The sequence below is a fragment of the Prionailurus bengalensis genome, chromosome A3 (genome assembly GCF_016509475.1).
Source record: "Prionailurus bengalensis isolate Pbe53 chromosome A3, Fcat_Pben_1.1_paternal_pri, whole genome shotgun sequence".
NCBI lineage: Eukaryota > Metazoa > Chordata > Mammalia > Carnivora > Felidae > Prionailurus > Prionailurus bengalensis.
Window position 1 is genome coordinate 60843051 of NC_057354.1, and position 14421 is coordinate 60857471.

The 14421-nt window shown below is 36.1% G+C and overlaps 1 protein-coding gene across 6 annotated transcripts in view; it reads left to right on the forward strand.

Moving 5' to 3' along the window:
* Positions 1-14421, forward strand: part of TSGA10 (testis specific 10) — a 166736-nt gene that overhangs the window by 62110 nt on the left and 90205 nt on the right. For all 6 annotated transcript variants that reach the window (XM_043603186.1, XM_043603185.1, XM_043603184.1 and 3 more), the window contains 4 exons: positions 1851-2005; positions 6020-6075; positions 7620-7788; positions 10360-10470. In XM_043603186.1, the coding sequence (XP_043459121.1) occupies positions 1851-2005; positions 6020-6075; positions 7620-7788; positions 10360-10470 (491 nt within the window). The remainder of the gene's footprint in view (positions 1-1850; positions 2006-6019; positions 6076-7619; positions 7789-10359; positions 10471-14421) is intronic.

Below are 14421 nucleotides of genomic sequence, written 5' to 3' on the forward strand. Positions count from 1 at the left end.
CATCAGTATATAAATGATATTTTAAAACCATGAAATTGCCTAGGGAAGATATAGAGAATGAGGAGAAGAGGATCCAGGACTGAGTAAGAAGAAGCCAAAGAAGTAGGAAGAAAACCTAGAAGTGAGTGTTATTTTGGGAGACAAGAGAGCAAAATATTTTTACAAGGAGAGTAAGATCAATTGTCAGATATGTTTGAGAAGCAAAATAAGATGAAGATGAAAAATTATTGATTGGATTTGGCACATTGCAGGGTTTTGTCACATTGACAAAAAAGTGTGAATGGACTATTGGATGGGGAAGATGGAGTAGGTTGAGGAATAATTGGGAAATGAAGAAGTAGGGACATGAGAGAATAGAAGTCTTTTAAAGCTTACCTATTAACAGAAGCAGAAAAATGGCGTGGTAGCTTGAGCAGGATGTGAAATTGAGATTTTTTTTTAAAGCTAGGAGATACTAGAGCTATTTTAGAGTTTTTAAATTTATTTATTTAATGCCAGTGGGAATGGACTCAAATATCTGAACACCCAAAACATGCGTTTTGCCTTAATGACAGTGCTCTCTGGAAAAGGGACATGATGTATTCTCAAGTACTATATAGATCATCCTCTTAGTATATGGTGCTACCTCTCCTAGCACTGCACTGGACGTCTGTTGGAAGGATTTACATAGAGGTCTAGCAGAACTTCCCTTGTAGAGCTCTCGACAGTGGTTTTCAAATTTGGTGTGTGTTAGAATCACCTGGAGTTGGGGCGCCTGGGTGGCGCAGTCGGTTAAGCGTCCGACTTCAGCCAGGTCACGATCTCGCGGTCCGTGAGTTCGAGCCCCGCGTCAGGCTCTGGGCTGATGGCTCGGAGCCTGGAGCCTGTTTCCGATTCTGTGTCTCCCTCTCTCTCTGCCCCTCCCCGTTCATGCTCTGTCTCTCTCTGTCCCAAAAATAAATTAAAAAACGTTGAGAAAAAAAAAAAATAAAAAAAAAAAAAAAGAATCACCTGGAGTGCTAATAAACATCACTGGAGCTAGGCTCTTTGAAGCAAGATATGGCCAAGGCTTTTGTATCTTAACTAATTTCCTCAAGTGCTTCTCAAACTTTGTTAGGCATTAAAGTCATTTGGGAGGGGTACTTGTTAAAACATAAATTGCTCTGCCCACTCAGAATTTCTGATTCAGTGGGTCTGGTGTGGGACCCAAGAATTTATATTTCTGACAAGTTCCCAGATGATGCCAATGGTGCTGGATGAGAACCCACAACTTGAAAACCATTATTTTATACCATTCAGTCAGGTCTTCAACATTGACATTGGTTTGTTGGTGTTATCACAAATCGAATCAGACTTCCTGTGATGTTTTTTTCCCTAGGAATTTTTATAACCCTGCTTTAGAAAAATCAGAATATCAGGAGACATTTGATTCTGAAAATGACCTAATTATTTATTAAGATCTTGTAGTTACCAACTTACATGCAACAGTGATTCTAGGCTAGAGGGAGGGGAAATTAGAGGGAGAAAAGTCACAGTTTGTTTTAATATTCCACTCATTTTGTCCATTCACCCTCTCCTCCCCTACCACACATGTAAATCTACTCTGAGAACTTGTGATATAGAGCTTTCCTTTGCTGTTCTAATTTAAATGTGTTAATTGTGCTTTTACATTTATGTGTCGTTTGGAATTTCATGATTCATCTTAGTTTTTAATCACTAACAACAAAAGCCATTTTTTATTTGGGATACAGTACTTATTTGCAGTCATTGAACATAATACAGGAGAACTTACTTTGAAAAGTATTTCAATTTGCTTGAGTTGGAAAAAAATTAACTTGATTAAAACAATGCCTTTATGATTACATATTTAGATAATTTTACCAGGCAAAGTATTGCCCAGAGAGAAGAAATCAGCATTCTTGGTGCAACCCTCAACGATCTGGCTAAGGAAAAGGAATGCCTACAAGCATGTTTGGATAAAAAATCTGAGAACATTGCATCCCTTGGAGAGAGTTTGGCAATGAAAGTATGTTCTGAGAACTGTGGTTTAAAGGAAATGTTTGGACTTGAGTTTGAATAAAATAATAGGATTTTCTCAAATTTTTTCCTAGAGAGCTGAAACTATAAAATCTGATTTTGAAATTTTTCCAGATACTCTTAGGAACTTTGTGTTCAAATCCACTAACTAATATTTTTAAATTGATTTTCTCTCATTAATTGTGATTAACACTCACTACAACAACTATTTCACGTATCAAAATGTGAAGCATGGTAATAAAGCAGTAAAACTGATTTCTTTGTAAAAGAACACCAGAACTTATATTTTCAGGTAGCCATCTTAGGAAGCAGTAAACATTAAGAACATTAAAACCGCCTTTGTTATTGTGCTCAAAACTAGGAGCACATTTTTACATCATCCTCAGCCTTTGAGAATAGATTATATGTAGCTGGTGAATAAAACTGGATGATAATCTCCATCCCACATTTTTTTTTGTTTAAACAATAATAGCAAAAGTGTTGCCAAAAAGGCAGGGAAATATTAATACCCTTTTCTATTTCATAAACCAGTTCTGAAGATAATTCCTAAACTGTTTTCCACAGATGGTTTAAGCAAAGGCAGCATGATTGGAATAAGGTCTTTTCCCTCTCTAAGGGATCGAATTCATTCATTTATCCATCCATCCATCCATCCATCCATCCATCCATCCATCCAACAAACACTTATTGACATGTTCCAGGTATAATGTTAGAAACTGAGGGTGAGTGGTCATGACTTCCAAAAGCCTATAATATGATTGGGAGAAAGATAAATTAAGATGTTATCATGATGGAGTGCGCTAAGTGCCATAGTGATGTGTTTACAATGTGCCATTAGAGTTAGGCATAAATACACCTAATTCACTCTGGGGATTGGATTGGGGAGAAGGAAGATCTCTAGAGAGCCTTCCAGGAAGTGATGGGGCCTGGACTGCCCTGTGATGACTAGGAATAGCCAGGACAAGACTTAGAGAAAGGGAACAATGAGAAAAAGGATGATTCAGACAGACAAAGCAGCTTCAATGAAAGCCCAGTGGCTTTCATAAGAGAATTTAGGAAAGGTCAGTATGGGAGCAGGGCTGGGGGGTAAAAGTTGAGATGGGACAGATAAGCAACAAATCATAGAAATATGTATAATATTGAGTTTAGACTCTATCATCATGGATGTAGAGGATTATTGAAATAATGTAAATGAAATGTCACAATTAGATCCTTATTTTGAAACAAATATTCTGTTACTTGTTAGTCCATGTAAAGGATGGGTTTATAGGGAAATGAGAATAATGACAAGGACAGTAGCTACAAGTAAAATAAGAATTGTATTAGGATAGTGGTAGTATCCATGAGAGAAATAGAGTTTTAAGGAAGATTGATGAGATGTGCTTTCTGACTTAGGGACCACATGGATAGTTCCTGTGCATGAAGCAGGAAACAGAAATATAACAGGCTTACAGAGGAAGATTATTGACATGTCTTTGGGACGTAGTTGAAATATTCATAGGCTCTTGGATTTTTAACTTTGGAGAGTAAGTTGAAGTGAAGTTAATAGATTTGGGAATCATGAGCACAACTGAAATCTTGCTATCCATGGGATAGTAAATTTAATTTGTTGAAAACACTGAGTTATTATTTTATAGTTATGCCTTAATAATTTAAAAATTTTTAAATGTTTATTTTTGAGAGAGAGACAGAGTGTGAGCAGGGGAGGGGCAGAAAGAGAGGGAGACACAGAATCTGAAGTAGGCTCCAGGCTCTGGGCTGTCAGCACAGAGCCTGACATAGGGCTCAAACCCACGACTGTGAGATCATGACCTGAGCTGAAGTCGGATGCTTACCTGACTGAGCCACCTAGGCGCCCCTTAATAATTTTTTTAATTTAATTTTATGGGGTTTTGGGTGGGTGGAGTTTCTTATTGTATTCAGACCAGTTTTTTAATAGTCAACATGATTTTCTTTAAAAACAATTAGAAACAAATTATTTAGAAATTTTTGAATCATTTACCTCTGTTATATCTAATATTTCATATTTCTTCAATTTTGCTAACATGTACTGACATTAATTTTTTCTTCACAAAGAATATTGAGTTGCAAGTCTATTTTCAATATCAAGAACTTCATATAAGATCATGAATATAAACACATCCATCCTCTGAAGGGAAAATAACTTTTAAAACAGTGTTAGACATTCAAAAGAGGAAATGTTCTCTACAGTGATATCTCAGAGCTGAATTTACAAATACCCTTAAGTGAAAAGCAGTAATGTTACAGTCTAATCTGGAGATTACAGAAATAAATTGCTGCGGAGAAAGTCTACATTATAATGAAGAAGGGGAAATTTTTTTCTGGTAATCATAGTTTTAAAAGATGTTCTACTACTTGCTACCAATTAAAGTTAGAAAACTCAACAGCAAGTTCACATATTTTTGAATAATAAAAGATAGAACTCCTTGTGTAACATTTTAGTTTGTTTCTTTTACCATCCTGTTCAGATTGAATTTTTAATAATTAACTTGAGTCTTTACCTCTGGATAAGCATATTGATGTTGTACGAGGAATATTAAATTGATAATGATGGGTTAGATTTCAGCAATTTGAGAAATGATGGTATTAGGGTCATAGTAAGAGAAAAATAGGCTAATAGGATATATTACTAGATTCTACCCAGTAATTTTGTTGTCCTGGATGCTTTACAATGTTCTCAGAGCATCTTACTTTCAATATGAATTTCCAATGATAAAGAGAAGTCCTATATAGACTTATAAACCATATTTAAAGCTTAACCAAGTAATTGCTTTTAGAAACACTAGACGTTCAATTAGTTTTTCAGAGTTTATTTAGAAATGTATTGTTGTATTTTAAACCTTGTAAAAATATTCCATTTTAAGCAGAATTTCTCTTTTTTTGGCCTGTGCTTTTTAAAGCAGTTTAACTGCTTTACTAATAGCCATTTTAACCATACCCTGATATCCATTACTGCCCAATGTGGACTCTGCACCATTCTACCAGAAAGCAGAATGGGAAAATGGAGCTAAAAATAACCTGGAGAGGAGCACATGAATAAAGGAAGATAACACACACACACACACACACACACACACACACACACACGACTAACTGTCTCTAAAGAACAGAAACAAGATTTGTTGGGAAATCTAGGTTTAGTTTATCTTGCTACTTGGTTACTAAGGATTTGAAAATTCAAAGGGCAAAATGAAATATAGTTATTTAGTGAAAGAATAACTTCATACTTTTTTTAGATCTAACGTTAGCCCTAAGTATCTGTGTATAGTTACCTATAACTAGTTAAGGATCAATGAAAGTTTTAAAAGGAGGAGGTGTAGGAGTGGTATTAATGACATTAAGATCATTTCAGCCTTAACTGACTCCATTAATTCTACTCTCACACACCCTTGAAAAAGGAGAATGTCAGTAGTTTATTTTTTTATACCTTTTCTCTAGGCTTAAGGTTTATCTCTTTATTAGCTCACATCTAAAATTAATAGGTACACTTTTATAAGTAATTCAATTGGAACAGCTTTTTGAAGATATTGTCAATGACTAATATAAATAATTTACTTGATCAAAGTTATTATTCCTAAGAACTAAAATTAGTTTTATGTGATCCACATTCCTGGGTTTTATATTCCCAGTATACAACACTCCAATGCTAAACCACTGGTTTGCCAACAAAAACAGGGTGCTTATGGGATCCTTGTATAGTTGCATGACAACACAAAACATTTTAACAAAGTATTTGATATACTGATCCCATATTAGTGCACGTAAGTGTAGTCTTTAGTCAACATAATCTTGTTTTTATCCAGTACAAATACTCAGACCGATGTATTAGGCTTTAGTTTTAAAGTATAAAAAAGAAGAATAGAACATAAATGTTTAAAACCAAATGGAAATCAAAAAGGGAGGAGAAATTTTTTTTGTTCATTCAGTTTTAAGAGAAATAGTTTAAAATATTTTTTATTTAATACTTATATTACTTTTCAAGGAAAAGACCATTTCAGGCATGAAGAATATCATTGCTGAGATGGAACAGGCATCAAGGTAAATCATTCAACAAGAATTTGAGATTTATTGGGGACAAAATACTATGTTAGGTACAAAGATAGTAGGAGACAAGGGGGTTAGTGTTATGTATAAGGTGATAACTTTTTTTTTTAAGTTTATTTATTTATTGTGAGAGAGAGAGAGAGCATGCAAGCAAGGGAGGGACAGAGAGAAAATCCCAAGCAGGCTCTGCATAGACAATGCGTAACCTGATGCAGGGCTCCAACTCATGAACCGTGAGGTCATATAACCTGAGCCAAGATTAAGAGGCAGATGCTTAACCGACTGAGCCACCCAGGCACCTCAGGTGATAACTTTCTAATGTTTGAAAGGAGGCACAAGTCTGTGTACGGAAGTAAAAGAAAATATGGTGTTAGCCAAGTAAAGGAATGGGAAGGGCATTCAAGGTAAAGAGAATAGCAAAGAACCCCAGATCATGTTCAAGAGCCTCTTGAATGACAAGTAGTTGAGTGTGCTGGAACCCAAAGGGTAAGAGAAGTGATGGAAGGAAAGGCTAAATAGGCAGAGGCTTGTGGTATAGACAAATGAGTCTTAATGTTATGTTTTGGACAATAAGAAATCATTAAAGGAAATTAAGGAGATTTTTGTGCTAGATTACTGAGCCAAAGAGATGATGATAGATAGGATGGAGGGATTGGGAGACAGGAGTGATGGGCTTCTTGTGAGGAGGAGAATCTAGGAGAATGCTAGGTTTCTGGCTGGGGATGAACATTCAACATTATGAAAGTATGTGGAAACACATGATTTCCTCTGGATTTGAAGAGCCTTTGAGGCTTTCTTATAGATGTGTCTAGTAAGCAGTTAAATATGAGTTTGGAGTGTTAAGGAAGAGGAAGAGGCTGGAAATAAGATTTCAGAATCATCTGAAGATGGGGCTAGGAGCCATGGCTATGAACAGGATTTTCTTTTTTTTTTTTTAATATGTATTTTTTAATGTTTACTTCTTTTTGAGAGAGGGAGAGCTAGAGTGCAAGCAGAAGAGGGGCAGGGAGAGAGGGAGACAGAGGATCCAAAGAAGGCTCTGTGCTGACAGCAGAGAACCCATTGCAGGGTGTGAACTCATGAACCGTGAGATCACGACCTGAGTCAAGTTGGACACTCAAGCGATCGAACCACCCAGGTGCGCCTGAATAGGATTTTCTGAGATAAGGGTGAGAAGAATCAGGAGGCTAAGGGTTCAGCCCTGAGAACCATTAATTTTTAGGATGGCAGAGGACTGGAAACCTGCAAAGGAGACAAAGCTATAGCAGCCAGAGGTAGAATAAAGGCTTTCTTATACTGGAGTATTAGAAGTTTTGAAATACTTAGCAAATCATTGACTATTATGTATATTTAGCATCCTTTTTTAGAGTGAAATATGGGAAACATTGAGAAACTCCAATGGACTGTATTTAAAATTTAAATGTATTTAAAACATCAAACGTTTTCATGCTAACTGTCCAACTTCTGTCTTATGAGAATTTGTTATTCTGTTTTTGATAAAATGTCTCTTTTTATGTACTATCTGATTTGTGGAATAGACAGTCTACTGAAGCCCTAATTATGTGTGAACAAGACATTTCCAGAATGCGTCGGCAATTGGATGAAACAAATGATGAGCTGGCTCAGATTGCCAGGGAAAGAGATATCTTGGCTCATGAGAATGATACTGTCCAAGAACAATTTTCTAAAGCCAAACAAGAAAACCAGGTATACTTGTTCCTAGAATCTTTCTTCTCCAAGAAAAATTTTTGTTTTATTCTGATTCTCAGTCCTCATTTTATTTTGTAGAAGACCTCAGGCTTTGGAATCAGCCATTTTTTTTTTGCCTTTACTCTGCAGATTATGCCTCATATTTTATAAATGAAATTCTCAAACATGAAGTGTTAAAGGAGAGAGTGGTGATATAATAGATTTGTATTAAATCTTAGGAAGTACTTCCTTACTGAAGGATAAATATTTGAACAAATCAACAAAGGAAGAGAAAAACCTTCAGAAACTTTTAAGAAAGGGGTAGATTTATTTGGTGGACTATTACTCTCTTTAAGGATGAATATATGTATGGACTATGCCACATATTTTGGTCCTCCTTAGCACTGTGATTCTACTTGAGAAATTTTCTTTTATAATTATTTTCTTTCTAAGACAATATATTTCAGTTTATCCACTCTTTTCATTTCTAATATCAGTATTTTAATTTGAACATTAAAAAACTCTATTTGGAAGCTTTATTCCCCTCTTAAAATGATTCAGTCTAAATGACTCCCCCACTTGCTGTCACTCTCAGTGTTTAGTCTGCATCATAGAAGTCTGTATTTTTAATTGTTAAATATTTTTAATTTACATAATGAACTTTTTAATGTAAGTGGGATAAAACCACACACCACTTTATATCATGGTTTTTCCTACATGATAAGGCCTGGAGTATTTAAGACTCATGAGTTTGAATACCCTGCTTGGCTGTGTGATCATACCATTAAACTTTCCTGAGTCTCAGTTTATATATGTAAAAATGGAGAGGAAATGAGAACATGCCTAGAAAGTACTCATTGGAGTGTCTAGCACAATCACTGGACAAATATCTTGTTGCTGTTACTTGCTTACTGTGACATCATAAGCACTCCCTTGCTTTGTTAAAACTTCAAAAACATTTTTTATTTTTTTTATTTAAAAAAAAATTTTTTTTTCAACGTTTATTTATTTATTTTTGGGACAGAGAGAGACAGAGCATGAACGGGGGAGGGGCAGAGAGAGAGGGAGACACAGAATCGGAAACAGGCTCCAGGCTCTGAGCCATCAGCCCAGAGCCTGACGCGGGGCTCGAACTCATGGACCGCGAGATCGTGACCTGGCTGAAGTCGGACGCTTAACCGACTGCGCCGCCCAGGCGCCCCTCAAAAACATTTTTTATAATCAGAATAAATTGGTGTTATAACAATTTACGTTTGTTCAAGAGTAGTTTTTTCCTTTGTTTGGGTTATAGGCCCAAGGGTAGAAGTTGGATCCCTTTGTGGACCACAAGTTAAAACCCAGATCACAGCAAATTTGGAAAACAGAAACCTTTAAAAAAAAATCTCATCCTCAATACCACAATTTCTAACAAATTGGTATGAAGTATTTTTAGTGTTTTATCCTGACTTTTTCACTAAATATAGATGGATATTTTCCTCTGTTATTAAAAATTATTCTAAACAATTTCTTATAGGTAGATACATAATGTATGTGGTATGCCACTGTGTAGATACTGTTATTTACTGCCTTCATTTACTTAACGTGCATAGATATTGTCATCATAACAAATAATGCCTTAGTGAACATTCTTTTCATTAATTTCATTCACTAGATTTAGTTTTAAATTAAATCAAAGCTTATGAGGTTTCTTTTTTAAATTAAAAAAAAAAAGCCTTTCTAAGTGGGCATTTTCAAATGTAGTGAATACTCATGAATCTATCTCCCACCTTCAACAAAAAGCAACATACTTGTTATTCCTTCTCTTATGAGCATTTAAAAATGTCTCCTGATGTAGATTGTAGATAGCAGATAACAGATTTGCTTTTGCAAATTTTGTTTATTTCAAGATATATGGAAATGCTCATTCCTGGGTTTAACAGAATAACTTTAATTCTTTGCTAATTTGATAGACAAAATAGTATTTCATTTTTTAAAAATTATTTAAAATTAGTAAAATTTTAAAAGTTTAGAAAATTAAAATTTTTTTTATTACTTATAAATTTTAACTTTTTTCAAGGACTATGCCCTTGGGCTTCCTTTTTGTGAATTGTCTGTTGGGTTCTTTGCTCATTTACTATTTGGATTCATGTGTTTTCTGTTTTGTTTTATTTTTTTGCTAGTGGGGTGACAGGCCACATGTCTCCCATTATCTCACAGTCTTGTCCAGACTTATTCACATGGTGATTGTTGCAGTATTTCCAAGAGCAACAAGCAGGAAGTCCCAATAAATAAACAATTTCAGATTTTCAATTTGTGTCCTGTTGTTTATTGTCCAATTAGCCAAAAAAAAAAAAATTGTGAAGGCAAGATTAGATAGAAATGTGGTTAAATAGACTTCAACTCACTGGAAGGAGTTATGGCAAAGAATGTGATATTAGAAAGCATGAAGAGCTGAGGTGTTTTTGGTTTTTATGAGCTTTATATATTAGGTATACTAAATTTTATTTATCACATTTACTATAAATATTTAAAATTAATAGTGGTTTTGACATAGAGAAAGTTTCTATTTTTATTTTTTGTTGTCAAATCTAGCTATATTTTTCTTTATAGGCCCTGTCTAAAAAATTGAATGATACACATAATGAACTTAACGACATAAAACAGAAGGTCCAAGATACTAATTTGGAGGTTAACAAGCTGAAGAGTATATTAAAGTCTGAAGTATGTATACGTTTTTTTTCTGTTTGCTCATGATACTGATGAAATTTTGCTAGTTATTTCTCATAGGGACAGCTGAATCAAGGCTTTTTAAAATACATAGCATATTTTAGTGTTGACAATGATGGATTAATTATATATTCAGCCATCCTAGATAAGTAGAATCCTCCTAATTGGCTGAAGGACAAGAGATCAGAATCAATTTCAGCTCACTTATATTTGAAAATGGTAATTTTCAGTTGTAAACCTTTGACAAAAGAGGCTCTGCCTGATTGTGTAGAAGATCAGAATTGATCACCCTGTTGTGGGGCCATCCTTTCTTTCTTTCTTTCTTTCCTTTCATATATATATATATATGAATATTATGAATATGTATATATGAATATGTATGTATATATATATATATACACACACATATATATTTTAATATGAAATTTACTGTCAAATTGGTTTCCATACAACACCCAGTGCTCATCCCAACAGGTGCCCTCCTCAATGCCCATCACCCGCTTTCCCCTCCCTCCCACCCCCCCATCAACCCTCAGTTTGTTCTCAGTTTTTAAGAGTCTTTTATGTTTTGGCTCTCTCCCTCTCTAAATTTTTTTTCCCTTCCCCTCCCCCATAGTCTTCTGTTAAGTTTCTCAGGATCCACATGTGAGTGAAAACATATGGTACCTGTCTTTCTCTGTATGACTTATTTCACTTAGCATAACACTCTCCAGTTCCATCCATGTTGCTACAAAAGGCCAGATTTCATTCTTTTTCATTGCCAAGTAGTATTCCATTATATATATAAACCACATCTTCTTTATCCATTCATCAGTTAATGGACATTTAGGCTCTTTCCATAATTTGGCTATTGTTGAAAGAATTTACCCAAGGGATACAGGGGTGCTGATGCATAGGGGCACTTGTACCCCAATGTTTATAGGGATCATCTATTTCTTAGGACCAGAGTAGATGGCTCTGCTCTGTACTTCTGTGTTAATGACCAAATAAATCTAGAGTATGTGTGGTCCCCCTGGAATAAACAGACAGCTTGACCAAGGATGTTAGGTATGCCCATTGGTAAAATATTATCTAAAACAATATAGTTGCCTTAATTAATATAATAGGTATAGTGTTTCCTACCTACCACTCAAACCATTAATAGGAACTTTCCACCCCCAAACTGTTTTCCTTGTTTTATTTAACATCTCATTTAAAATCAGTCTGTAAACATTTCTTGAGCATTCATTTTTAGTGTGCATAAGACTGTTTAAGACTTTGCGAGAGAAGAGATTCTGAGGATTTCTAAATTGCAGGTAAGGCAATAAGTCGGCAGCCTTACATTGGAAAAGCAGGTCGTTTCTTACATGTCTTAATTTTAAGGTGCCAGCAATGTAATACTATAATTGAATGGAAGCTTCAAAGTCAGATAGGTCTGACCCCCCTTCTCACTCATAACATGAACTTATGTAGGCTACTCAATCTGAGTCTCAGCATCCCATCTGTAATTGGAAAGAAAGCCCAAGTAAGTAAGATAGACCTAGCACAGTGAACCATTTAAGTATATTCTGGAACAGAACAGAATATAAATAAATGAATATCTAAGCATTTAATGTAGTAAGATTTCAGTCAGTGTTAGACACTTCCCTTTTTCTCCCTAGCTTGTCACATTATCTGAAATTCCACCATTAGGGATCGGGGCTTTTAGAGTGTGGAATGGTATTTTCAGACATCACACATCAGGCTTCTCTCAGCTGTTGGTGTCCTGTGAGTTCTTTTATTTTGTTTCACAACAAAACTGGATGGATCCTGGCAGTCCCCTGAGAGAATAAACCACAGGTCCATTAAGAATTGTTGAGCACTTGATTCATTCACTCATTCAGCATGTAGTATGGTAGGTGCTGAGGTGCCAGAGATGAAAAGTAGGAAACAGAATGGCACCCCGGACAGTGAGGACAATCTGAACAAAGGTGTAAGGGGAAAAAAGTAGGTTCTGTAGCTAGAGGGGAGGGTATAGGTAGTGATAATACAGAGGTAGAATGTTTTCAGGAAGCTTTTGTTACAACATGAGCCCAGAAGTTATTTGAAGAATTGCCTTTTAGAAAGATCATTCTGGTGATTTGGGGAGGAATAAATCAGAAGGGTAACAAAATCAGAAAGAGGGAGATCAATTAGGGGAGGCTGTATCCTTAATTCAGTCAAGTAGCACAAAGGATTACAGCTGAGGCAGCCAGTTTTGCTGTGGGGAAGTATAGTATTGAGCCCAATAATGGACCAGAGGTGGAGGGTACTGAGGTGGGGACAGCACCAGAAAGAGGTAAACAGATGCTGAAAGGGAATTGGAAAATACCAAAGAATAGTTTCACTTTAAAAAAAAATTCAAATTCGAGTGTAGTCTTGGCTTCAGGTGTAGAACCCAGTGATTGCTCTTTTATATATGACACCCAGTGCTCATCCCCAAAAATACCCTCCTTAAAGCCCATCACTCATTTAACCCATCCCCCCACCAACCTCCCCTCCAGGAACCCTCAGCTTGTTCTTTGTCTTTAAGAGTCTCTTATGGTTTGCCTCCCTCTGTTTTTACCTTATTTTTCCTTCCCTTCCCCTATGCTCATCTGTTGTTTTTCTCAGATTCCACATATAAGTGAAGTCATATATCTGCCTTTCTCTTATTTTGCTTAGCATAATAGACTCTAGTTCCATCCACATTGTTGCAAATGGCAAGCAAGATTTCATTCTTTTTTAAAAAGTTTTTGACATTTATTTTTGAGAGACAGAGCATGTACAGGGGAGGGGGAGAGAGAGAGGGAGATACAGAATCCGAAGCAGGCTCCAGCCTCTGAGCTGTCAGCACAGACCCCAATATGGGTCTCGAACCCACAAACCATGAGATCATGACCTGAGCCAAAGTCTGATGCTTAACCGACTGAGCCACCCAAGTGTCCCAAGATTTCATTCTTTTTCATCGCTGAGTAGTATTCCATTGTGTGTGTGTGTGTGTGTGTGTGTGTGTGTGTGTGTACCACATCTTCTTTATCCATTCATCAGTTGATGGACATTTGGGCTCGTTCCATAATTTGGCTGTTGTTGATAGTGCTGCTATAAACATTGGGGTGCATGTGCCCTTTCAAATTCAGCATTTTTATATCCTCTGGATAAATACCTAATAGTGCAATTGCTGGGTTGTACAGTAGTTCTATTTTTAATTTTTTGAGGAACCTCCATACTCTTTCCACTGTGGCTATACCAGTTTGCATTCCCACCAGCAGTGCAAAAGAGATCCTCTTTCTCTGCATCCTCATCAGCATCTGTTGTTTCCTAAGTTGTTAATTTTAGCCATTCTGAAAGGTGTGAGGTGGTATCTCATTGTGGTTTTGATTTCTGTTGCCTATCTTGGGCTCCACACTGCTCTGGTTGCTTTGAGTAGATACAAAAAAAGGGAAAATATGGTTTCTGGTTGACCAGAGGGAGGTGCACCAGGTATTTGGTGACCAGGAGTACACATTCATGCCAGCCCCTTTTTACTGCTTGAACCTTGAACCATGTGTTACCTGGGAGTCACAAAACTACATTTAATATAAGAAATGGTTCGTATTTTACAAAACTTAATATAGTATAAAAAAATGGTTTCTATCTTCGAGGAACTCAAGAGTGTTACTGGGGAGACTGGACATCCACACCTAACAACATAAAACTCTCAGGCTGTGTTAAGAGAATGGCATAGACAGTGAGTGCCACAGAAAGTTAAAGAGGGTGAAGAGTGATGGGGGTAGAATTCAGTTTATACATACTGTACTGTGTGTTTCCCAGGTACATACTAAGTGCAAAGCTGTTGTTTTTAGTACAATAATGGAAAAACACATCAGATTCCTACAGGCACATTGAGAATATCCAAATCTTGAAAGTCAGTGCAGTAGTTGAGCATGTTAACAAACTTGACAAGATTCTATATTAGTCATAGGTAAC